A 26,251-nucleotide genomic window follows, 5' to 3' on the forward strand; every position below is an offset into this window, starting at 1 on the left:
AGTTCTTAGGAGAAAAGTTTCAAGTAACTTGATGATCTTTGTACTGGAATATATCCTTCTGCTATTGCTTCTTGTTTTCATGAAATAATTTTTGAGAACTTACGCTGTACATACCTTTGCTCAAGTTTCTATTTCTTCTTTTTCTTTTGTATGGTTGGTTGTGGGGCCTGATCTCTGGGCCTGGGCGCTGTCTCTCAGCTCTTCAGCTCAAGGCTAGCGTTCTACCACTTTGAGCCACAGTGCCACTTCCGGCTTTTAGTGCATATGTGGTGCTGAGGAATTGAACCCGGGGCCTCATCCATGCAAGGCAAGCACTCTATCACTGAGCCACCTTCCCAGCCCCTCAAATCTGAATATTAATAATAAAAAATGAACTAAATGACTTCTTACAAAGTTTTTAGTCTGACACTTTAAGTTGACTTGGTCCTTTTATCTTATTTTTTACTTTTGTAGAAACAATTTTAAAAAGAATCAGGAATCTGAAGGCTTTAAATTATTGTAGTTGTGCTCTGTTCCTAATATTGGAATTCTTCCTTCCTCTCTCTCTTTCTCTCTCTCTCTCTCTCTCTTTCTCTCTTTCTCTTTCTTTCTTTTTTGCTGGTCGTGGAGCTTGAACTCTGGGCCTGGGCACTGTTCTGAGCTCTTCAGCTCAAGGCTAGCGCTTTACCACTTGAGCCATAGCACCCACTTGCAGCTTTTTCTGTGTATGTGGTGCTCAGCTTTTTCTGTGTATGTGGTGCTCAGCTTTTTCTGTGTATGTGGTGCTGAGGAATCGAACCCAGGGCCTCATGCATACAAGGCAAGCACTCTACCACTGAGCCACCTTCCCAGCCCCGAGATTTATATTTCTGATACACTGTGGGGTTTTGCTCTGCTCTATCAACTGCTATTAAGCTGGAAAAAGAAGGTCAGTGGTAAAGTGCTTTCTTAGCAAGTGGGAGGCCCTGGGCTTGATTCCTACCACCACAGGACAAAGAGAAGGAAAAAAAAATGCTGGAGGTTAATAAAGGTTTTTATATCAAATGTTGTATGCAAATAGTATGATAAAGATTACCCTTTACTTCTCCTTTTCTTATATCTTAAAACATGAAAGGAATATCGAAAGCTTTGGAGGTAAAGAAGTGACTAGTTTGGCCATTTTCCAGGGAAGGATTTCAGTATCTATCCAGGAATGATAAGGCAGACTACTGTGTACCTAATGTTTACAAAGTCTTGGTGGTCATTCAGGGCCTTTGATTTTGTCTTAGAATTCATGTCCAGGAAAAAAAATGATTACATTTCTGTTCAGTATTTCAAACTGACCATTGTAGTGATAGACTTAGGAAGTATCCAGAAGCATACCATGGTAAGGGCTGTAGTTACAACTTAGATCCTTGCACTTGTTGGACAGGTACTCTTACCACTTGAGCCACACTCCCATCCCTTTTTGCTTTAGTATTTTTGGGATTGGCTTTCCTATTTATGCCCTTGCTGGCTTGGACTGTGATCCTTCTTTTTTTATATCTTGCATAGTTGTGATGATAGCTACACAGAGCAGTTGGATCAGGCAGGGGTTTGCTAATATTGATCTTGAATTATGATCCTTTGCCTCCCTAGTAGCTAGGATTGCAAGTGTGAAGCATCATACCCAATTTAAAGACAGCTTTTTTCATAGGTGGAGGGATGAGTATAGCCTAACCTCAGCCTTCTGAACTTTTTCATTCTCCCTTTTAGTCTACATTGACCTTTGTTGGAGATAACATTAGCTAATAAAATTGGTATATCTTATGTTTGATGAACTCATGAGAATAACAAAATGCTGTTATAAATAAAAATGAATTTACAATGACTAGTGTGTGAAAATACAATTATGCAACCTTTTTAAAAAATATATTTTGGGGGGCTGGGAAGGTGGCTCAGTGGTAGAGCGCTTGCCTTGCATGCTTGAGGCCCTAGGTTTGATTCCTCAGCACCACATAAGCAAAAAGAAAAAAGCCGGAAGTGGTGCTGTGGCTCAAGTGGTGGAGTGCTAGCCTTGAGCTGAAGAGCTGAGGGACAGCACCCAGGCCCAGAGTTCAGGCCCCATGACCGGACCAAAAAAAGAAAAAATATATATATTTTGTTACGAGTCCTGAGGCTTGGACTTAGGTCCTGGGCACTCTTCTTGAGCTGTTTTGCTCAAGGGTATAGCACTCTAACACTTAAGCCACATCTCCACTTCTGGCTTTTTTAGTGCTTAATTGGAAATAGGAGTCTCAATGGATTTTCCTGCCCTGGCTGGCTTTGAACCACAATCCTCAGATCTCAAGTCTCCTGAATAGCTAGGATTATAGTCATAAGACACTGGCAGCTGGCTACAAAGATACTTTAACAGTACTTGTTTTCTGGATTATATAAAGTACGAAATTAAAATTTAGATTTGTGATTTGAAGACGAACCTGTTTATTTGAAGGGAGGAGATAGCAGCTAAGTATTGTATGTTAAGAAAGGAGAGAAGATAAATAGTCTAACTACTATTTGACACCTCTCTGATATACTATATCTATAGCTATTGACTTGAATGACTTTTGCTTTATTTATTCATTTATTTTTGTTTAAATTTACTTTTGTTCTACTTTCAGAAACTATATGATCCTGAAATATTGAAAACTTGAATGTTGTAAAAAGATACGGTCTCTTACATCTGTGGCCCTTGATACTGTGGAGGCTGAGATCAGAATGATCAGGCATGAGGCCATGGCAGACAAAATGTTAATGGGACATCCTATCTCCCCAGTGAAAGTGAATATGGTGGTTCATGCCTATCCCAATTTTTTTTTTTTTTGGCAGTCCTGGAACTTGAACTCAGGGCCTGGGTACTGTCCCTGAGCTTCTTTTGCTCAAGGCTAGCACTCTACCATTTGAGCCACAGCACCACTTTCGGCTCTTTTTGTTTATGGAGTACTAAGGAATTGAACCTAGGGCTTCATGCATGCTAGGCAAGTACTCTATTCCACTAAGCCACATTCCTAGTCCCCATCCCAATTTTGTGACAAGTGTAAATAGAATGGATGGGTATTCGGGTTGCCCCTGGGAAGAAAGGATGGCCCTATTTAAAGAATAACTAAAGCAAAAAGTAGAAATAGAGGTGTTACAAGTGGTAGAGTACCATCCTTTGTATAAAAGGTAAGGGACTAGCCCTGATTTCAAGCACCATTACCAGCACTTTAAAAAAAAAAAAAAAAAGGAAAGAAAGAAAAAAGGCTGGGTGTGTCTCAAGTGATAGAGTACTGCCTAGCAAGTGCAAGGCTCTGAGTTCAAACTTCAGTGTCACAAAATAGAAAAGTTGTGGGGCTATCTGTGGTTTAGTTAATCAGTAAAGTACATGCAACATACAGTAGGCACTGGGTTGCTCACCAGCAGTGCACCAAAAAAAAAGGATAAGTCTTACTCCACAAAGTTTATGATTCTGTATTGTACATGCTCTGTGTGTTTCAGTTTAAACAGGACAGTGAAGGTTTTTAGGTACATGCTGAGTATCTGTGAGTATAAGCATCATTAATCTTGCTCATTGCTTCTGTAGTGCTACAATTTTCAAAAAACTGGTCTGTTGTCTTGTTAAAAAATGAAGAACAGGGGCTGGAAATGTGGCTTAGAGGTAGAGTGCTTGCCTAGCATGCATGAAGCTCTGGGTTTGATTCCTCAGTACCATATAAACAGAAAAGCCAGAAATGGCGCTGTGGCTCAAGTGGTAGAGTGTTAGACTTGAGCAAAAGAAGCTCAGGGACAGTGCCCAGGCCCTGAGTTAAAAAAAAAACCCAAAAAATAAAAAGCAAAAAAACAAAAATGAAGGAACAAATGGTTGGTTTCTAGAGGTTTTTTTTTTTTGGTGGGGGGGGGCCTGAAATTACATATATATTTTTTCTGTAGTGAGGCTTAAACTTTGGGCTTTGAACTTGCTCAGTTTGCTTGCTCATGGCTAGCACCCTATCACTTGAGCTACTGCAGTCCTTTGTTGGTTAACTGGAAATAGAGTCTCTTAGACTTTCTGCTCAGGCTGTGTTGTTGACAGCTGCAATTTGAAAGAAGACTGAGATGTATTCTAGGTATTATCTAATTTTTATGAAAAGTTGTTCTATGGCTATTAGCCTTTTCAGTTTAGGATTATAAATAGGAATTGGTGTTCTTTTTATCGAAGTTAATGTTCATTGATGAGAATCAGGATTTTAGAGTAGTTCTAGAAGAGTATTTTTTTTTTTAAGACATAGAATTTGATATGATTACCAAGAAGAGTCAGTTACGTTTGTTCCCAAATTTGTTTGTTCTAGTAGTGGTTGTCATTGTGAGTATGTAATTTTAATTTTGCCTTCATAAACTAGTGGAATCTTTCTTTGAAAAGTAAGCTGTTGTTTGTGTGAAAATTGAAATAGTTCAGAAAGACTAGGTAAGCCAACATGCTTATATGTGTCTAACTTTTATTCTACTTTAGAGAAACCATTTTCAGTTGTGTGAAAATGGCTTCAACATTTATGATCTATTCAAGAAAGAAATGAACTTAGCATAGCCATTAGTTTTGCCCAATCATCCCATGATTGACAGATGTACTTCTGTGAAACTCAAGTAAAAACAAATGTTTAAAGCATGTTACATGTTTAATGGTTTCTAGCTTCATGTGAGTATTAATTAACAAACTACATTTGTGGTTCTACCATTTAAAGTAGCTTTTATTATTTAGGAAGTTGTATTATATAGAATAGCAATAAGAAATTATTGTAAATATTTCTGTGACAAAATACTAATTTAAGCTTTTATTTAAAATGTGCGATTTCACCTCATTTTGTGTATATCATTTGTTTTTAGATTCTAAGGAGTTTCCTTGTACTTTTATTTCTCTGTTCCTTTATATAACAGGGAAAAGTAACAACTGCAGGAAATTTTTTTTTTTTTTTTTGTCGGTCGTGGGGCTTGAACCCTGGGCCTAGGCGCTGTCCCTCAGCTCTTCAGCTCAAGGCGACGCTCTACCACTTGAGCTACAGCGCCACTTCCCGTTTTTCTGGTGGTTTTTTATTGGAGATAGGAGTCTCACGGTCTCTCCTGCCCGGGCTGGCTTTGAACCGTGATCCTCAGATCTCAGCCTCCTGAGTAGCTAGGATTACAGGCGTGAGCCACCAGCGCCCGGCCTGCAGGAAATTTTTATAGACCCATGATCTCTAAAGTTAAAATCACAATCGATACTACTTTATTTCTGAGAAATCATAGTTTGATAACAAAAGTGTAAAGAAGAAATTAAATAACATGTTACAAATAAAAAGAATAGCTCTTTCACAGTGTTCATTTATGTGGTAGTTGGATTCTTAATTGATGGTTTTACCTTAAAATGAAGTGATTCTTAGATATAATTTAGAAATGTTAGTATGCCAGTAGAGTAAGAGCCAAGCATAAAAAACTGGAGTAAAAGTCAATTATTTGGCTAGTGAAATTTGCTGTTATTACCAAACATTGTACTTAAATTATTAAAGAATCCTTTTACAAAATCTTAACCATCTAAGCTCAGCTCACACCTGTAATCTCAGCTGTTTACGAAGCTGAGATCTGAGGATCAGTAATTGAAGCTAGCCTGGGCTGACAAATCCATGAGACAAATGAGAAATAAAAACACCGTTCTTAAAAAAAAAAATCCCAAAAAACAAAACAAAACACAAAGTGAAAATGCCTGTATTGACTTTGGATTTTAGTTTCTGTGTATTTTCTTTATTTTTTCTTTCTTTATTTTTTTTGCTAGTCATGGGGCTTGAACTCAGGCCTAGGCACTGTCCCTGAGCTGCTTTTGCTCAAGGCTAGCACTCTACTACTTGAGCCACAGTGCCACATCTAGTCTTTTCTGTTTATGTGGTACTGAGGAATTGAACCTAGGGCTTCATGTGTGCTAGGCAAGTACTCTACCACTGAGCTACATAGCCAGTCCCTATTTTCTTTAATTTTGATAATTTCTTGAAGAATTATCTGTACTTATGGTTTCAAAGTTAACTCTTGTCAACTTCTATTGAGATTACTCCACTGGTTTGTACACCCATTTTCCAATGGTAAGGCAAGCACTCTACCACTGAGCCACCTTCCCAGCCCCATTTTCCAATGGTAAATAGCTCTTTGTCAAATTAGAAGTATGTTAGCATTCATTATTATTAGTCACTCCTTTTTCTCTCTTCTTCTTCTTTTTTTTTTTTTTTTTTGGTTGTGGGGCTTGAACTCTGGGCCTAGGCTCAGCTCTTCAGCTCAGATCTTTAGTCCCTCAGCTCCTCAGCTCTAGGTGAGCCATAGCGCCACTTCCCGTTTACTGGTGGTTAATTAGAGATAAGATTCTCATGGACTTTTCTGCCCAGGCTGGCTTTGAACTGCGATCATCAGATCTCAGTCTTCTGAGTAGCTAGGATCACAGGTGTGAGCCCTCAGGGCCCAGCTTAAAAGGAAAAAAAAAAAACAAAACATATATTATTTTGTTTTGTTTTGTTTTTTCAGAGTTGGGGACTGAACTCAGGGCCTTGCACTTACGAGGCAAGTGCTCCTGAATTGAGCTACCCAACCCCTCTTTATTCTTCATTCTCTATTTGTAGTAAATAAACTTAATATGTAATCTTATCTAGTCTTTATGACTTTTTTTTTTGGGTCTTTTTTGGACATGGGACTTGAACTCTAGGCTTGGATTCTGTCCCTGAGTTCTTCAACTCAAGGCTACCACTCTACTGCTTGAGCTACAGTGCACTTCGGTTTTCTGGTGGTTAATTGGAGATAAGAGTCTCATGAACTTTCCTGCCAGGGCTGGCTTTGAACCACTATCCTTAGAACTCAGCTGAGTAGCTAGGATTATAGATGTGAGCCACTGGTGCCCGGCGTCTTCATGAGTTTTAGGTATCATCTCTTCATTGATAAACCCTAAATTTCTTTAACAGTATCATCTTCACCTATAGACTAATATATCCAACTGTCTTCTGAGATCTTGATTCAGAAATTTAATGATGATACTAAAATGAAAGGTCTAAAAACAAAGTATGTGTGCTACTCTTTACAATTTGGTTTTCCTTTAACTTTCCTGTCTCATGAAATGGCATATTATTGTGTATTCCTTGATTCCTTTTGTACCTAGCACTTCAGCGTATTGGAAAATGTCATGCAAATCTAACCATTTCTCATACTTAGTTTTTACTGCTCTATCCTAGTCTACTAGTTTTTTTCTTGGATTATAATAAATGGATTTCTAACTGGGCTTTCTGCCTCTATTCTTTACCTTAAATGCAACACATTTATAGTATACAGAAATTTTATGGAAAATACATGATCCTTGTAAGGCATAAATCACATTAATCCATACCCAGGATCTTTTAATTATTTCCTTTCATATTTAAATGCATAAAAATTGTCTATTGCTTTCAAATACTTGATAGATCAATTTTTTTCTTTCTGCCTTTTTTTCCTCCCTGGTGGTTGTGGGGCTTGAACTTAAGGCCCAGGTCCTGTCCTAAGCTTTTTCACTTAAGGCTAATGCTCTACCACTTTGAGCCACAGTGCCACTTCCAGTTTTCTGGTGGTTAATTGGAGATAAGATTCTCATGGGCTTTCCTGCCAGGGCTAGCTTTGAACTGAGATCCTCAGATCTCAGCCTCCTGAGTGGCTAGGATTACAGGCGTGAGCCACTGGTGCACGACTTGAAGCCTATATATATATATATATTTTTTTGGTCGGCCTGGGTGCTGTCCCTCAGCTCTTCGTCTCAAGGTTAGTGCTCTACCACTTGAGCTACAGCGCCACTTCTGGTTTTCTAGTGGTTTTTTAGAGATACAGAGTTTCACGGACTTTCCGGCCCTGGCTGGCTTTGAACCGCCATCCTCAGATCTCAGCCTCCTGAGTAGCTAGGATTACAGGCGTGAGCCTCGGGCGCCTGGCTGAAGCATATAATTTTTAATAATTTTTCATGTACCATGGGGACATTCACAAGAGAATGAAGTCTGAGTAATCAAAGCAGAGCCGTCGTGTAATGCACACCTATAATTTAGGATTGCCATTGAGGTCATCACTATGACACCTCATCTGAAGCAGATTGAAAGCAACACTATTGTAGGGGTGGAAGGAGTTGCAGCTCAAGTAATATAGCACTTGCCTAGTAAGTGAATAACCTGAATTCAACTTGCAGTACCATAAAGAAGGGGAGTTTGACAAGAGGGGAGGGGGGACAGAGAGGGAGGAAGCCAAACCAAAATGCTTTTATAATAACTGTGAACATGGTATTTGTGAAGGAATATCAGATTAAATTTTTTTTGGGACAATGGTAATGAATTCCAGAAATATCAGTGGTTTATCGAGTCCCATTTTCTAGTCCTGATGAGTCTTTTATCCTAGTCCTTTTGGTACAGTGAGGCTGTCCCCTCACCTTCACGTGCATGCAAAAGAATCTTTACATGTTTTATTAGAAATCAACATCTCTAAGAAAGATTTTAGATCTCCAGTGTGTTTTCAAGTTGACTTAAATATTTTTGTAGTAGTCATTAGTTCATGTACTTGAAACTCAAAGAAAAGAATGGTTATTTGGGAAGTATTTTTGTCTTCCAGCCACCTGATTTTGCTTTTGGTAGCAAATTAATGTAAAGTTTCTTAAATGTAGTGATAGTCCTTATATTGTATATATAATATTATGCATGTATATTCATATTTTCCCTTAGTAAATGTTGAAAACTCATATAATAGTGCCTCATTCTCTTTAACTATAATGTGCTATGGTAGGTAAATTAGTAATAAACTTACTTCATTGTTGAACAGAGGCAGTTTCCAATAATTTGCTCATATGCATACTCCCTTTCATAGACTCTGTGTGTGTGCACACGTGTGTGAATATGCCTCTTTGGTGGTTATTTGGAGATATGAGTCTCACAGACTTTCCTGCCCCAGCTGGCTTTGATCCCCAATCCTCAGGTCTCAGCCTCCTCAGTAGCTAAGATTACAGATGTTAACCACCAGTGCTCAGTTTTAGATCTCTTTTGAGATTATACCTGCATTATTCTTTCTTTTCTTTCCCTCTCTCTCTCCCTCTCTCCTCTCCTTCCTTCCTTCCTTCCTTCCTTCCTTCCTTCCTTCCTTCCTTCCTTCCTTCCTTCCTTCCTTCCTTCCTTTCTCCTTCCCTTTCTTTCCTTTCCTCTCTCCTTCCTTCCCTCCCTCCCTCCTTTCTTTCTCCTTTCCTTTTTCTTTCTTTTCTTTTCTTTCTCTGGGGCTTGAACTCAGGGCCTGAGTGCTGTCCATGAGCTTTTTTGGTTCAAGGCTAGCTCTCTACCACTTGTGCCACTTCTGGCCTTTTCTTTTTTTTTTTTTTTTGGGTCCAGTCTTGGGGCCTGAACTCTGGGCCTGGACGCTGTCCCTCAGCTCTTCAGCTCAAGGCTAGCTCTCTACCACTTGAGTCACAGCGCCACTTCCGGCTTTTTTCTTTTTTGCTTATGTGGTGCTGAGGAATCGAACCCAGGGCCTCAACCATGCAAGGCAAGCTCTCTACCACTGAGCCACCTTCCCAGCCCCCTTTTCTGAATAGTTTATTGGAGATAAGAAGCTCATAGATTTCCCTGCCCAGGCTGACTTTGAACTGTGACCCTCAGGTCTCAGCCTCCTGAGTTGCTAGGATTATAGGTGTGGGCCATCACACCTGCCCAGCTGGAATAAATTCTTAATAAATTCTTAACAGTAATGTGTCAAGAAAGCTTATATAGGGCTGGGAAGGTGGCTCAGTGGTAGAGCGTTTGCCTTGCATGCCAGAGGCCCTGGGTTTGATTCCTCAGCACCACATAAGCAAAAAGAAAAGAGCCGGAAGTGGTGCTGTGGCTCAAGTGGTAGAATGCTAGTCTTGAGCTTAAGAGCTAAGGGACAGCACCCAGGCCCAGAGTTCAGGCCCCATGACCGGACGCAAAAAAAAAAAAAAAAAAAAGAAAGCTTATATATTTCTGGCTTCATTGGGTCACACCTGTAATCCCAGCCACTCAGGAGGCTGAGATCTGAGGGTCACAGTTCAAAGCCAGCCTGGCAGGAAAATCTATGAGGCTTTTATCTCAATTTAACTACCAGGTGTGTCTGGTAGGCTCAAGGTGTGGCTCCAGTGGTAAAGCTCTAGCTTTGAGAATATGAAAGCTCAGGGTCAGCACCCATACCCTTGAGTTCAAGTCCCAAGACTGGCAAAAGAGATAAAGAGAAAGGAAGACAGGAAGGTAGTAAGATATTTTTATTCTGGATTTTGTGTTACCATTAAAAAGTCTTATTCTTACCTTATGACTTAATAATCCTACCATCATAGTTACTTTATCTCCCTCCCTCCCTCCCTCCCTCCTTTGTTCCTTCCCTGAGGTTTGAACTTTGAGCTTGCTTGACTAGTGTTCTGTCATTTGGGCCATGCCTCAAGCCCCCTCTTTGATGGTTATTTTGGAGATGGAATCTTGTGGATCTTTCTGCCTAGGCTGGCCTTGATTATCTTGATCTCAGCTTCCTAAGTAGCTAGGAATATAGGCATGAACCATCCAGTGCCTGGCTTAATTTTCTTACACCACTGGGACTTTTTTTGGTGTGAGTTAAAGATCTGGTTTCTATCAGCCCCACTACCGTGAGAGATACTGGTTCTGGTAAAGTTAAGCCCCTTCACCCCAGCTGGCATTTGTTCCTCCTCTGTGCTGTCCCAAGCTGCCACCAACATTGCCCTCTTGTTCTTTTCAGTAAAGAGAAATGCCGTGAAGATTAAGTCCTATCTATTGAGCTTCGGGATTTTATGTTGTTTTCTACACTTATTTCAGTAGAGAAACTGGCTTTATCACCAGGTTCTTTTTTATACATATTTTAAATTCTCACATGAGCATACTGTCCAACTTGTGTTTTTCATAAAATCAAACTTTTTTGTTGTTGTTGTTGGTAGTGGGGCTTGGTGCTATCCCTGTGCTATTCAGCTTGAGGTGAGCGCTCTACCACTTGAACTACAGCGCCACTTTTGGTTTTCTAGTGTTTTAATGGAGATAAGAGTCTCACGGACTTTCCTGCCTGGGCTGGCTTTGAACTGTGATCCTCAGATCTCAGCCTCCTGAATAGCTAGAATTACAGGTGTGAGCCACTGGTGCCTGGCTTAAAAATCAAACATTTCTTAAGGTCAAATTTGTCTTGCAGTGATGTGGTAAGTTGCCAAATAATCGAGATTATTTTAAAATGTTTTGTTCAAACTCTTGTTTTTTAATTAAAATTTACCTTCAGTGTATGTAGGGTTGTTTTTTTTTTGGGGGGGGTATTTTTGGTTTTTATTTGGCTTTTAATGTAAGTGGATATTCCTGTCATTTTACATGATTTTGTACTGAGATTTTATATATAAATTATAAAATGTTTCCCTAAAAAAAAATCTGGTTTTTCCCAGGGGCTACCTCTTTCTCTTAATATACTATATCCTGAATTTAAAAGTAAAGATGTTGAGCCGGGCGCTGGTGGCTCACGCCTGTAATCCTAGCTACTCAGGAGGCTGAGATCTGAGGATCACGGTTCAAAGCCAGCCCAGGCAGGAGAGACCGGGAACTCCTATCTCCAATAAACCACCAGAAAACCGGAAGTGGCGCTGTAGCTCAAGTGGTAGAGAGCTCGCCTTGAGCTGAAGAGCTGAGGGACAGCGCCCAGGCCCAGAGTTCAAGCCCCACGGCCAACCAAAAATAAATAAATAAATAAATGTAAATTTGTTGAAAGTTGCTTTCAACATTACTTTTCAGTATTGATTGCTCATCTGGAACTTAAACTGCTGGCCCTTTAAAATGCATTTGATTCATGAAAACAGTTACAGGACACATGTTATGTGGCTTGCTAGTAAAGATTAAGTATTGAATAGAAAAGGTTCTTAATTTTTACCTTTAGGTGCTTACTGTGTGGCCAGTAGATTTGTTCATCAGTACGCTTTGACAATCTGTTTCTTTAACAGGTGTTTAAAAACTGCTTTTGTTGAAAAGCACTGACTCCCTACTTTTATTCTTTGCCATGAACAGTTCTCTCCTCCAATCACTTTGAAGCCAACTTGAAAGCCAGAGGAATAAACTTATTCTTATGAGAATTTTCAAATAAAGGGAAAACTGAAAGAATAGTATATTAAGATCAGTCCCAGTAGCTCACTCCTGTAATCCTAGCTACTCAGGAGGCTGAGATCTGAGGATTGTGGTTCAAAACCAGCCCTGTCAGGAAAGTCCATGAGACTCTTATCTTCAGTTAACCACCAGAAAACTGGAAGGATGCTGTGGCTCAAAATAGTCATTGCTTTGAGCTAAAGAGCTCAGAGCCAGTGTCCAGGCCCAGCGTTTAAGGCCTATGACTGACCAAAAAAAAAAAACCAAACAACAATAGTATATGAAATAACTGTAATACTCCCAGTTTGTCATGCTTTTTTCTCTGTGTCATGCTAGGAGGGAGTAAGTATCAGGCATGTTGATAACTCACCCGTAAATGTGCGTGTGTGCATATGTGTTCATGCGAGTGCTCACAGACACGCTGCTATTGAGCCTTGAACTTTGAGCCTAGGCAGGCACCTTGAGCATTTTCATTCAAGAGTAGCTCTGCTACTTGAGCCACAGTTTCACTTCTGGTTTTTGCTGGTTAATTGGTGATAAGAGTCTCATGGACTTTCCTTCCTGGGCTGGCTTTGAACCTTGTTCCTCACATCTTAACCTCCTGAGAGGCTAGAATGACAAGCATGACATATCAGTGCTGGGCCAGTAAATTTTGTAGTGTGTATTCCCCCGAGATTTTAGCATCTGTTTTACCATCTGTTGTCTTAATTTATTTTAGGAAATATAAGTGATTTTATAATAAAATCATAAATTATTATAAATTATAAATTATTAATTAATTTAAAAATAAATTTTATTAAAATAAAGTTATTGTTAAAATAATAACATAAATGATCTATAATATCAAGCATGTTTCTTAATATTAAGATAAGCTTTTTTTCCTATATTTAACTTCACCATGAACTCAAATTTTTATTTACCATAATACTATTTCTAATTTTCTTTCACTTTTGTATCATCTTTACAACCTAGCACAGTACTTTCTAACTATAGAACATGTGCTGGATGAATGACTCTATATTTTATGCATTGAGAGCTATTGAAGGATCTTTTTTATTTTTATTTTTTTTTGTCCATCATAGGGCTTGAACTCTGGGCCTGGGCGCTGTCCCTGAGCTCTTCAGCTCAAAGCTAGCGCTCTACCATTTGAGCCACAGCACCACTTCCAGCTTTTTCTATGCATGTGGTACTGAGGACTCAAACCCAGCCCTATTGAAGGATCTTAAGAGAGGGTTGTAATATGGAACGATTTATGTTGTAGAAAGACACTTCTAATGTCTATGGAGAGGGCAACTTGAGGTCAACTTTCATTTGGGTTCTGGACAGTTTGGACTTAGTTACAAATAGGGAATTTATTGGATCATGGAGTCCAGGTAAGGGTTGAAAAATCAAACAAATGGGCTTCAAGAATAGATAAAAACAAAGATGCTATTTTCAGTCTTTGCTTTGTGTCCCTCTAATTTTTATCAGTTTTTGTTTGCCTTCTTCAGACCATTAAACTTGGTTTGAGCATGGTGTTTGTAAGAATATAGTTGCTTCCTGGGTATTTATGTGAATTGAGTTAGTGTATTATATGATATATAAGGTGTTTTGTGTATGTGTGTGTGTGTATGTGTGTGTGTATATGTGTGTGTGTGTGTTTTACAGGCTATTGAACTCAGGGCTTTGTTAATATACTATTGAGGATGTTACTATAGTAAGGAAGAAATTCAGAGTATTAGAACTAGGTGCTGAGTGGAAGAAATAGATTTGACAATTATAATGGATAGAATTTGTCAGCAGAAAGGAAAATTGGAGCAGTTTCTTTCCTCTTGAATGATTGCTGGTTTGGTATGTCTATTATTGAAGTGTAGGAAACAATATTTTCTTTGAGTGAATACATGATATGTTGAATTAGAAGTGGATTTAGAGATCTGAATTTTGAAGAATAGGTAAGCTAAAGTGACTAGAGTCAGTGGGAAAATTCAAGGTTATACAGGTAAATAAAATAGTTTGAGTCTATGAAATAAGAGATCTGGAATCCTAAAAAAAAGCATGAACAGAGAAGGAAGAGTCCAAAATAAATCAATAGGCTAATTAGAAACGCAAGAAGAAGTATAGTGTCAAAAGAAGCCAAGTTTTTTTTTTATCCAGGATAAAATAAAGCAACTAAGGGGGCTGGGAAGGTGGCTCAGTGGTAGAGAGCTTGCCTTACATGCCTGAGGCCCTGGGTTCGATTCCTCAGCACCACATAAGCAAAATGAAAAAAGCCAGAAGTGGTGTTGTGGCTCAGGTGGTAGAGCCCTAGCCTTGAGCTGAAGAGCTGAGGGACAGTGCCCAGGCCCAGAGTTAAGGCCCCACGACCGGACCCCCCCCCCAAAAAAAAAACAACTAAAAGAGCATAAGATCTGAAAAAAATGTGCACTAGATTTGACAATGACATTAGTGAGATTAGTTGCAGGGAGAGTTGGGAGCAGATTACATTAAGTTCAAAGGACTGATTATTGAGAGAGGAAATAGAAACAAACTAATGTAGAGATTGTACAAGCTTGTGATAAAAAGCTGGCAAATGATGACAGTGTAAGGTGGGCAGTTTTGGAATGCAAAGATAGTAACATTTGGTTATGAACAGTGAACAGGTCCTTTAAAATTTAGGGTAGCTAAATTTTATTTCTGTATAAATACTTATCAGTTTAAACTTCAGCTGCATCAAGTCTGTATAAGTGTTAGTGCAGAGAAAATGGGAATCTGAGACCAAAGATCTGGCTTCTATTAGAAATATTCAGGGTCCAACTTCCCTACATGAACTATAAAAATCATAATTACTACTTTCATTTTCCTTTCTCTGTTCTAGTCACTGTGCTAGTAATCCTCACCACAAATTATTTTTCAAGGTGAGTATTAAGCTATTTTATACAGATTCAGAGTTTACTTCTGAGGACCACAGCTTTTCAGGATCATACTAGATCCTGAAACACAAATGTGTCTTGATTCTGAACTTGGTGGTCTTTCCTCTAAATCAAATTGTTTCTAAAGTTTTCTCATTTTTTTAAACTCTCAGGTAGGGATAGTAATATTTTTTACACCTATATCAAAATGTTAAAGTAATACCATGATAATAATAGTATCTATAGTGTCTGAAAAGAAAAATATTGGTTACATACCAGAAAGACCTTATAATTGTGGCCATTTTTAGCATTGTCACTTGTCTAAACAGTATTTTACTTTTTAAGGTGGTGGTATCATGGATACAGAAATGTCTGAAGATATAGATCACAACCTAACTCCTACCCTTGACAGCATGTCTTATGGAATGCCGAATCAAACGGGATCTGAAAATTCATTGCTGGATGAAGATGATTATTTTTTGAACTCTGGGGATCTTGCAGGAATTCCAGTCGTTGGTAGTGACAATGAGGATGAACAGGATTTTAGTTCAAAGGACAATCTTGTTTCTTCAGTTCATACTGATGATAGCTTGGAAGTAGAGAGAAGAGCTACACAGCATGAATCAGACAATGAAAATGAAATACAAATTCAAAATAAATTAAAAAAAGACTTTCCTAAACAGTTTGATCAGGTTTCTGTCTTTAAATCATTACGGAAAGATTTTAGTTTAGTAAGAGAAAACAGCAAAGAGACATTTTCTGGGAAGGAGAAAAATAGAGACCTAACTTATCATGAACGTGAAAAACGGTTGGATAAATCCCATAAAGATTTGGATTCAAGGTTGAAAAGCAGTTTTTTTGATAAAGCAGGTAATAACTGTTGGCATAGAACCATAAAACATAATAAAAAGTACTGGTAATATAGCTTTTATTACTTTTGATGTTAAGTGAAATGTGAACAGTTAATTCACTGTAAGCCTGTCTTTTTCATTTATCATTGTTTTCTGTAGAATGATTGAATCCCACCCACCCCTAGTAACTTTTGATAACAGTATAAATGGTTGAAAATAGCTCTAAACCTCATTTCTCTTTCCTTTGGTTGTAATATTTTGATTAGAAGGCAAGATATTTTAATCATTAGTTTATTTTCTTTGATTGACTATCGGAACCTGAAATTGGATTTGTTTGTGCTGTAAGCCCTAATTTAAACTATTATACCTCCAATTGATCTAAATTAGGGGAATTTACTTTTTTTGTTCTTCTATTTCATGTTTTACCAGCATTTTTGAAGCTTCTTTTAGCCTGTTTATCCAGTGTACCCTTATGCTTTAACTCTAGTTCCATTTAGTGTGTGTGTATATGTATGTATATATATATATATGTATATATATATATATGTATATATATATATATATTTCTCTGCCCTACTCTCCTATTTGCCTGTATGCTATTCTCTCTCTTAGAATATATGCTTATAAAAGTACGTCATATTCAGTGATGCCTAGTTCCTAAATCTCTTGCATTCTGTAGTCTTTCATCTCCACTGTACATTAAGAATTGTTTTCTTCATTGTATTTCCACAGCATTTTGTCTTTGCCTCATTATTTATGGTACTTATCACATAATAAAGCTCTGATTTGTTTTGTTTCTTTCTGCCTTACTGCTAGTACAGGAGTTTCTTGAGGACCAGGTTGTTTCTTACTCATCTTTGTGTTCTTGGGACTTAACCTGGTGCAGTGAAAATTGTAATCCTTCCACAAATCTCAGTGATGTGGAGGAGAATAAGTGCACTATACCAATCACTGTAATTCTTTCCTTCCTTCCTTCCATCCTTCTTTTCCCTCCTTCTCCCTCCCCCCACTGCCAATCCTAGGGCTTGAACTCAGGGCCTAGGCACTGTCCCTGAGCTTCTTTTGCTCAAGGCTAGCACTCTGTCACTTGAGCCACAGAGCCACTTCCGGCTTTTTCTGTTTATGTGGTACTGAGGAATCGAACCCAAGTGTTCATGCATGCTAGGCAAGCACTACCACTAAGCTGCATTCCCAGCCCTTATTGTAATTCTTCTGACAGAATATAATAGATATAATAATCATACCTGAAAGATAATAATAGAACAAATCAGTGCTATGAAAAAGAACAGTTATTTTGAGTGTTCATTATATGCAAGGCTATGTAAAGGTATACTATGTTTTTCAATATACATAATTTAGTGTCCATTTTCAGTATCCTTTTAGAGGATATGGAAAATTAGATTTTTTGAAGGAGCATAATTTCTACTAGTAGAAGGGACAGATAAGACAAATAGAAATATCAGTGCCCAATTGAATAATGTGAGATTTAGTTTATAATTAAAAATAATGATAGAAGAGTTTACCACAGGGAGTACTAGCTTTCTTTCAAGTAACTGAAACAGTATGTTTTAGTGACTTTTTAATAGATATTTTTTAACTTTTAGCAAATAGGAAATATTTTATAGAGATGAGATGAATTTTGAACTGAGCAGTATAAAACTATAAAACATTAGTATAAACATTAAGATAGGGAAGATTTGGAAAGGGATTATCCAGAAGTAAGGGGACAGCAAACAGTTTCATAGCATGATGTTTGAGCAAGGGAAGGGTTTTAGGTAAGAATGAAAGGTAGGTGAGTAGGTGAGGCTAGGTTGTGCAGAACTTGAGGAACACTATCTTCTTGGGGTGGTTTTGGGATCTAGTTCACTTTGATGAATCTCTTTGGAGAAGAGTGGTAATGATTAAAATGATAGTTTTTTTAGATCATTCTTATATAAGATTTGTTATTCATATACATGTGTTTGTTTGTTTGTTTTCTTTCAATAGCTAATCAAGTTGAAGAAACATTACATACTCATTTACCACAAACCCCAGAAACAAACTTTAGGGTAAGTTTTCAGTGTGTATGTAGATTGCTGTCAAAGTTTTCTTTATGTCTTTAACTATATGTTAGGTAGAGCACTGGTTATTTTTTAAATTTACTTATTATTTGGTTAAGGACATCTTTGGAGACAGTCTAAGAAGCCTGAGCTCCTAGGTTCTTTATCTGTATTTGATAATTGTAACTGGTAACACATTTACTTTTAGGCATAGGAACGCTAATGTATGTCCATAAAATTCTTCATTTCCCTTGAGCTTTTCTTTGGGCGTTGGACCTGAAGAGGAATAGTATTAAAATTTGAATATTTATTAATCCTTTATATTGTGTTTTAGGATTCCAGCTACCCATTTGCCAATAAAGAACCCATTGGTTCCGAACTGGGAAATTCCTTTGCATCAAATATTAGAATTAAAGAAGAACCTTTGGATGATGAGTATGACAAAGCAATGGCACCACAGCAGGGACTTCTAGACAAAATTAAAGATGAACCTGAAAATGCTCAAGTAATCATTTCATCTTTTTAATCCTCTTTCTTTTAATCCACACATTACATTATTTATTTGAGAGAGGAAGTTCTTAAAAAGTGAAGTAGAATAGGCACACATCTGAGAATGGCCCATCTCTGTAATCCTAGCTATTCAGGAGGCTGAGATCTGGAGAATTGTTCAAAGCCAGCTCAGGCAGAGAAGTCTTTGAGACTACATCTCCAAAGTAATGAGCAAAAAGCTGGGGTAGAGGCCTTGTTCAAGTGGTAGAGCAGCAGCTAAGCAAACATAAGACCCCAATGGGGGTTGGGGAAGTGGTTGGTTGACAGGGATGAAAAGAGACTTATGGAGGTTGAGGCAGTTCGAGTTATCTTGTAAGGCAATTACATGAAAATTTTCTTGAATAGTAATTAAGGCTTTTATCATCTTTGTTCTTTAATACTACTCTCATTTTTGCAATGCATTCCAGTACAAGATTAGGGAACCAGTGAGTTTGAAGGTGAGTCTCAGAAGAACCAGTGAGTTTCAGAAGGTGAGAAGTAAAGACAGAATGAATTAGCTATTTTTTAGCTTAACTTTTCTATCTTTCTGTTAGATTAGGGAGTCTGAGAATGTAAGATTTGTGTGAAAGAGAACTTTTTGTTCAGATTTTTTAAAATTTCTCACCACCACCATTGACAAGATGTCTACCCTGTATATCACAGGATCTTTAGCAAGATTCTTTGCCTCTTATCTTCTAGATGTCATTAGCATCCCCTTTCCCTCCAACTTGTAACAAACAGAAATGTCTTCAGATGTTACCAAATGTCTCCTGGAGAGTTGGGCACTGGTGGATCACAGCTATAATCCTAGCTGCTCAGGAGGCTGAGATCTGAGGATTGGAGTTCAAAGCCAGTCCAGGCAAAAATATCCTTACCTCCAAGTAACCACCAGAAAACTGGAAGTGGAGCTGTGTCGAAAAGTGGTAGAGTGCCTTGAGCATAAAAGCTTAGGTACAGTGCCCAGACCTTGAGTTCAAGCCCCATGACGGACAAAAAGAAAAAGTCCTCTGGGAGGCAAAATTATCTGTTGAGAACAGCAATTTTAGAATATAGAAGTAGAAGGATAGGTGATTATAGAGGTGAGTGATTAGTATGAATCAGATTGATGTTCAGTTAAGCAAGAATTATTTGGTGCTTAGGAGGAGGTAAATTTAATAGGATAGTGATGGTAAAGCTATAGGAATTGGATGGATGTGTGTAGTCATTACCTCATTGAAAGCATGTTTGTGATAATAGTTAAAATTAGAGAGCTCAGATACCTGATTAGTGATTAGGGTTCTAACACTCAGGAAGAGGTCATATGACAGTACATGCCTTAGAAGACTACAACCAGGCTGTATGCAGGGCAGCTCTTGAATCTCTTTACATGCCCTAATGTGGACATAAGAAATGATAATGCTGGCAGGGTACCAAAAGCATCTCTTTCTTTTGTATATGACCTATTGACATGTCTTTGGGCATTGGGAAGGTTATTTAGTATTACTGTTTTTAAAACAGGTTTCAATAACTAGAGAATTAAATATATTTATACACATGAATATATTCAAAATTTAAATAAAAATAAATATTAAATGTATTCAGAATTATAAAATGTTGAATATCATTTTATTATGATTATGAAGGAGAACTTTCCTTAACGTCTACCTCTTAATTGACTAGACTTTTGGAAATGAAGCAATAAGATGAGTAGGTCCTAGGTATAAGCACCAAAAGCATTTTTTGTGCTTTATTCTTTATGCTGGTCCACACTAAAGCGGTCCCAGTATGTAGTTTTCCTGAGCAATTCTTTCTTTAGTCAGTCATGTGATTCTATAGGAATTAAACCTTTGATGATTCTTCTATAAAATGCTCCAGGCGAATTCATATTATCTACTGTAGGTACTTATTCTTTTTTTCTTGTCTTTCTCTTCTCTCCTTTTCCTCTGCGTTATTTATTTATTTATTTTTGTTGGTTGTGGAGCTTGAACTATGGGCCTGGGTGCTGTCCCTCAGCTCAAGGCCAGCATTCTACACTTGAGCCACAGCTCCAGTTCCAGTTCCAGTTTTCTGGTGATTAACTGGAGATAAGAGTCTCATGGACTTTCCTCTTGGGGTTGGCTTTGAACCTCGATCCTCACATCTCAGCCTCCTGATTAGCTAGGATTACAGGCGTGAGCTATCGGTGCCTGGCTTTTTTTTTTTTTGGTATGTTGTCCAGGATGGTCTTGAACTTGCTATCTGTCTGCCTCTGCTGGCATTACAAGTGTGTAACGATGCATACATAACAATGCAACTGGCCTCACACTACTTTCTTGGATACAGCAAGCTACTGGGCTTTGAACTCAGGACCTCTCACTTGCTAAGGTGGTACTCTATCACTTGAGCCACTGGAACAGTCCTTTAGTGTGTTTTTTGTTTTTTGTGGTTTTTTTTTTTTTTTTTTTTGGGTTGTTCATGGGGCCTGACTGAACCTCAGGGCTTGTGCACTGTCCCTGAGCTTTCCTGCTCAAGGGTAGTTCTCTACCATGTTGAGCCACAGCTCCATTTTTTGGTTTTCTAGTAGTTATTTAGACATAAGTGTCTGACAGACTTGCCTGACTGGGCTGGCTTTGAACTTCAATCCTCAGATCTGAGCCTCCTGAATAGTATTACAGGTGTGAACCACCAGCACTTTCTTGTTGGCTATTCTTGTAATAGGATTTGGCTTTATGCCTGGGCCAACCTAGACTGAAGTTTTTCTTCTTTTTTTAAAATTTTGTCAGTCCTGGGGCTTGAACTCAGGACCTGGGCATTATTCCTGAGTTTCTTTTTGCTCAAGGCTAGCACTCTTATCACTTAAGCCATAGCACCACTTCCAGCTTTTTCTGTGTATGTGCTACTGAGAAATTGAACCCAGGGATTCATGCATGCTGGGCAAGCACTCTGCCACTAAACCACATTCCTAGCCCCTGCAGTCCTCCTATTTATTCTTCCCTTTGACATGCATGTGCTGCTGTGTCTAGCCATTGTGCTTCCCAAATAGCTTAGAATTACAGGCTTGCACCACTAGACCCAGCCATTGCTTAAGGTGGAGTATCCCACAATCTTTATGCTCAGGTTGCCCTTGAACCATAATCTTCCAAACTTTGTAGATAAGATTATAGGCTTGAGCCACCATCCTTTATTCACTCTTACCTTTACTTTTGACCCTCAGTTACTAGTAAATTTCTCATGGTTTAATAAAATCATAGTTTTAGTTCTTGGTGTCTTTCCAAAACTTCCCTTGGGTTTTCTCTGTGCTTAGTTTTGTAGTTTTGTTCACTTGTTCCCCTTTTAATATAGTTCATTTTGGTCTTAATTTCTTTACTATATAAGTTACTCAGGTGCTAAAATGTATGTGTATACTTGCCTTCTACCCATTTGCTCCTGGTGGTTTCTTGAGTGATAAGTTTGCAAAGTGTGTCAGTTGTCTTCTTCTGAGGTTACTGCTTAACATGTGGTTTCCAGTTTCATTTCTCTACTCTGCTCCCAGTGTATGCTACTATAATATTTTCTATAGGCTTATAAAATACATATTTACAGTTACAGAAGCTTTTATTTGCAATACTGTATTGTTTTATCTTCCTATCAGCCTTATGGCCAGAGTACAGGTTACATTTGTAAGTGAGGGTGCTGAATTTCAAAGAGATGATATTTACCCAAGGCCATTATGTCCAGGAAGAGGCAGTTTGGGGTTATAATCAGAATCTTATTTTTGTTAGTCTATCAGTTTTTCTATAAGAAACAAAATGATACAAACAAGAAAGGCCATTTAATTTTTTTTTAATGCTTGGAGAGGTTTTTAAAATAGAAAATTTGAAGAGAGCCAGAGTCCTTATTCTTCCTTGCCTTTCTCTCATAGGTTCTAAAAGCGAGATGCTAAATAATACTATATTAAAATCACGATTATTTTCTCTTCTGTCCAAAATAATAAAGGGTGAACTAATTTATCAGTCTTTTCATTGATATAAATGTGAAGATGGAAAAGCAAATTATTTGTTAAAATAGCGATTAGTTACCCACTTAGAAAGTAGAATGCATTCATTCCAATATTAGGATTTTATATTAGCAAGGTTGAGTTAATTTGACTATAGAAACTGTGTTCTTAATTTCTAAAATATGTATATATCTTTCCCTACAAGGCAAAAACATTGGTAAATGAAGGGTTTTTTTTTTTTTTGTTTTTGTTTTTTTTTGGTCCTGGGGTCCTGGGAGCTGTCCCTCAGCTCTTCAGCTCAAGGCTAGCACCCTACACTTGAGCCACAGTGTCACTTCTGGCTTTTTTCTACTTATGTGGTGCTGAGGAATTGAACCCAGGGCCTCATGCATTCGAGGCAAGCACTCTACCATCGAGCCAATTTCCCAGCCCTTCCCCCCGTCACCCCCTTTTATTAAAACACCTTTTCTCCTAAAAGTTTATGTCTCATCAATCACATACTTACTTTTGGAAATACATTTGTTATTTGTTAGTCATTGATTTGTTTGTCAAATATTTGTAAAGTTAGTCCTTATTAGGAGTTAAGATTAACTGAATTGTACTGAAGGCATTGTGGTACATTCAAACACAATTCTTTATGTATTTATTTTGTTACATATAATATATAAAAGCTTGTCAGGATGTTGAAATTGTCCTCATACAAAGTAAAAAATACTGACGGAGACCATTACTGTGAGCTTATGAGCACCGACTATTTCTGGAGTTTTCTGAGATGAATAGTTTATTTGGTAATCAGGAGGATCATGAATTGGAGCTAGCTTGGGTGAAAAGTTAACTGGACTCCATCTCAAAAATTTAGTAGAGCTTGGTGGTGAGCACCTGTTATCTCAGCTACACTGGAAGCAAAGATAGGAGGGGATCATAGGCTGAGATTGGCGAGGCAAAAAATAAACAAGAAATCATGAGTCCTTACCAAAAATTAACTAAAGCAAAAACAGAAAGAAGGCTTGTTTGAAGTTGTGGATTTAAACCCCCTTACCACAAAAAAATAAAAATTTAACTGGAAATTTGCTTTAATATACTATATAACATAATTTCAGGCAAACATATTAGGAAAATTTAATACATACTTAATCAGAGCACAACTATGAACATCTTTTTTCAAATGACGTCTCAAGTAATTCATTAAGCATTTCTTATAAATGATACTCTTGATCACCTACAAGGCAGTACCTATTTTAGATATATAAGTATCACTGAACTTTAAAATGATGGAAACCTTCTATAAGTAATTGCTAAAAGAACACAAATTATTGATAATAGCATTATTATTTAATTCCTGTTGGATTTTTTTTTTGGGGGTCCGGTCATGGGGCCTGAACTCTGGGCCTGGGCACTGTCCCTCAGCTCTTCAGTTCAAGGCTAGCACTCTACCACTTGAGCCACAGCGCCACTTCCAGCTTTTTTCTTTTTGCTTATGTGGTGCTGAGGAATCGAACCCAGGGCCTCATGCATGCAAGGCAAGCACTCTGCCACTGAGCCACCTCCCCAGCCCCTCCTGTTGGATTTTTGATCTACTACATTTTAAGAAAATTAAAAGATCATGGGAAGAGGGAGATAAAATGATCATTACTTGCTGGTGAGAACATTTATTAGAAAATTAATAGAACGCAGTTGGGCGCCAGTGACTCATGCCTGTAATCCTAGCTACTCAGGAGGCTGAAATCTGAGGACCACAGTTCAAAGCCAGTCAAAGCAGGGAAGTTTGTTAATAATTTGTTTGGAAATTGGGAGGATCGTGGATTATTTCCAATTACAGAAAAAGCCAGAAGTGGTGCTCTGCCTCAAGTGGTAGAGTGCTAGCCTTGAGCAAAAGAAGTTCAACACCAGGATCTACAAAAGAAACAAACAAAACCTAAAAAGAAAATTAATAGAACTCATGAAAACTTAGTGGAATGCCTAATTGCATTGTATCTATATAAAAGATTGCATTGTTTATATAAATACTTCCCAGTTAGATGACATAATGAACAAGGTATATTATTCTCAGCAACAACTAAAAGTACTATGTGAGATAAAAGATAGCTGAGTTGGAGAGACTTCTTTCAAATGTAAGAAATATGATGTCAGTTGTTCCTAAAATAAGGTATAGATTTGATGTGGTCAAATCAATATGTCAGTAATTAGATTTTGAAGTTTTGAAGGAAATAGGCATGCATTTACACATTTATATATATGTTGTGAAAAATACTTGTAGTAATTGAGTGGCAAACCATGTTAAATATCTTGTCATTAGTTTCATTAGGATAGTAACATGGTAAGATTAGTCATGCTGATAATGATTTGTATAGATTTCCCCTTCATATTGATATTCATATTTTGTATATTAATCAATGGCAAGTGGAACAATTTCACTTATTAGATAGTGGATGAAAAATGCCCAGTCACACATGTACTAAAGCCAGTGTTGGCAAGTTATCGATAGCTGGCCAAATCTACCCTACCTGTTGTTTTCCTACTTTGTTTTTCTGCCCACTCTCTTGTACACAAAGTTTTATGGAACATTGCCATGTTCAATTATTTATATATTGTCTTGTTAGTGCTTTTGGTCTACTATGGCAGAGTTGAGTAGTTGTGACAGAGACCATATGGCCTGCAGAGTCAAAAATATTTACTATCTGGCCCTTTGCAGATAAAGTTTGCTGACCCCTGGATTAAAGGACTGTATTATAAACAATGAAACCACTTTCTTATTATTTTATTATGGAAGTAAATCTTTGTAAGAGATAGAAGAAATCACAAAGGTAAAGATTGTCAGATTTTTGGCATAAAAATGGATCAGTACATAAAAATTTTAAGTCAAAGTACATATTGAGGAAATGTTGATAAGAAATGCTATGGAGGATGACTGTTGCATTATAATGCAAATAGGAGCAAAATGTGGAAAGACTTATTTGTTGTTTTTTCATAAATTGCTGGAGTAAGAATTTTTGTTGGGAAAATAATCTGTCACTATGTATAGCAAACCTTTATGCCTTTTTAGTTAGGAATTCTTTTTAAGAATTAAAGTAGACTCATGGCATTACTGATTATGTTAAATATGTAAAAACATTGGGTTTTAGTTACATAATGTCAGTGCAAGACCATTTGGATGCCAGAATCAAAAGATACAAATAATACTGATCCTATCTTTATTGAAAATTTTTTGACTTTATTTAAAATTTTATTACAGATTTTTGCACAAATTTTCACTTAAAAATGCTGCCTTAAAATACTACCTTTATTGGAGGTTCGGGTTTCTTTAATTTTATGTCTGAGACAAGTATACTCACCTCAATCACCTCTTTGTGTAATCTGATATGTGGGATAAACAATATATATTGGTACTTTTCAAACTTGAGTAGTAGTGACATTCCCCACCACAAAGAGTATGTCTGAGATATGTTCCAGGAATAAGGAGATTCCAGTGTTTTGTAAGCTTTAGTGTGAAAAACAGTACATTAAAATTTTAAAAAATTATCACTAAATGTAGCACAATGCAACATTATAGTTGTAAGAATAGACAACAGCACTGAGTGATGATCATTCATGGCTTAAAATATGTATATGTGCCCTTAAAAGCCATTGAAAGGACACAGTTTAAAATGGGATTTTAGAATTTTCAGACTATCTAGACCTCAGGGATTCTTGGACTCAAATCTTAGAAACACTGGTATTTAGTTATTATTTTGGGGGTTGAGGGCATGCCTCAAGTAGTATAGCATTTGCCTGGCATGTGTGAAACCCTGGGTTTGATCCCAGGACTGGAAAATAAAATTTCTTTTTTTTTGAGGGGGAGGGGTCTGGTTGTGGGGCCTGAACTCTGGGCCTGGACACTGTCCCTCAGCTCTTCAGCTCAAGGCGAGTACTCTTCTACCACTTGAGCCACAGCACCACTTCCGGCCCTTTTTTTTTTCTTATGTGGTGCTGA

General features: G+C 37.7%; 1 protein-coding gene across 5 annotated transcripts in view; it reads left to right on the forward strand.

Moving 5' to 3' along the window:
- Zmym4 (zinc finger, MYM-type 4) overlaps positions 1-26,251 on the forward strand; it is a 98,880-nt gene that overhangs the window by 13,527 nt on the left and 59,102 nt on the right. For 3 of the 5 annotated variants that reach the window (XM_013034079.1, XM_013034082.1, XM_013034081.1), the window contains exons 3-5: positions 15,275-15,799; positions 17,767-17,828; positions 18,154-18,324. In XM_013034079.1, the coding sequence (XP_012889533.1) occupies positions 15,286-15,799; positions 17,767-17,828; positions 18,154-18,324 (747 nt within the window). In that variant the 5' untranslated portion in view covers positions 15,275-15,285. Of the gene's footprint in view, positions 1-14,895; positions 14,936-15,274; positions 15,800-17,766; positions 17,829-18,153; positions 18,325-25,000; positions 25,086-26,251 lie in introns of those variants that run through there. The other 2 variants (XM_013034080.1, XM_013034083.1) reach the window with 2 other exon arrangements.

The sequence above is a fragment of the Dipodomys ordii genome, unplaced genomic scaffold (assembly GCF_000151885.1).
Source record: "Dipodomys ordii isolate 6190 unplaced genomic scaffold, Dord_2.0 Scaffold181, whole genome shotgun sequence".
Taxonomy (NCBI): domain Eukaryota; kingdom Metazoa; phylum Chordata; class Mammalia; order Rodentia; family Heteromyidae; genus Dipodomys; species Dipodomys ordii.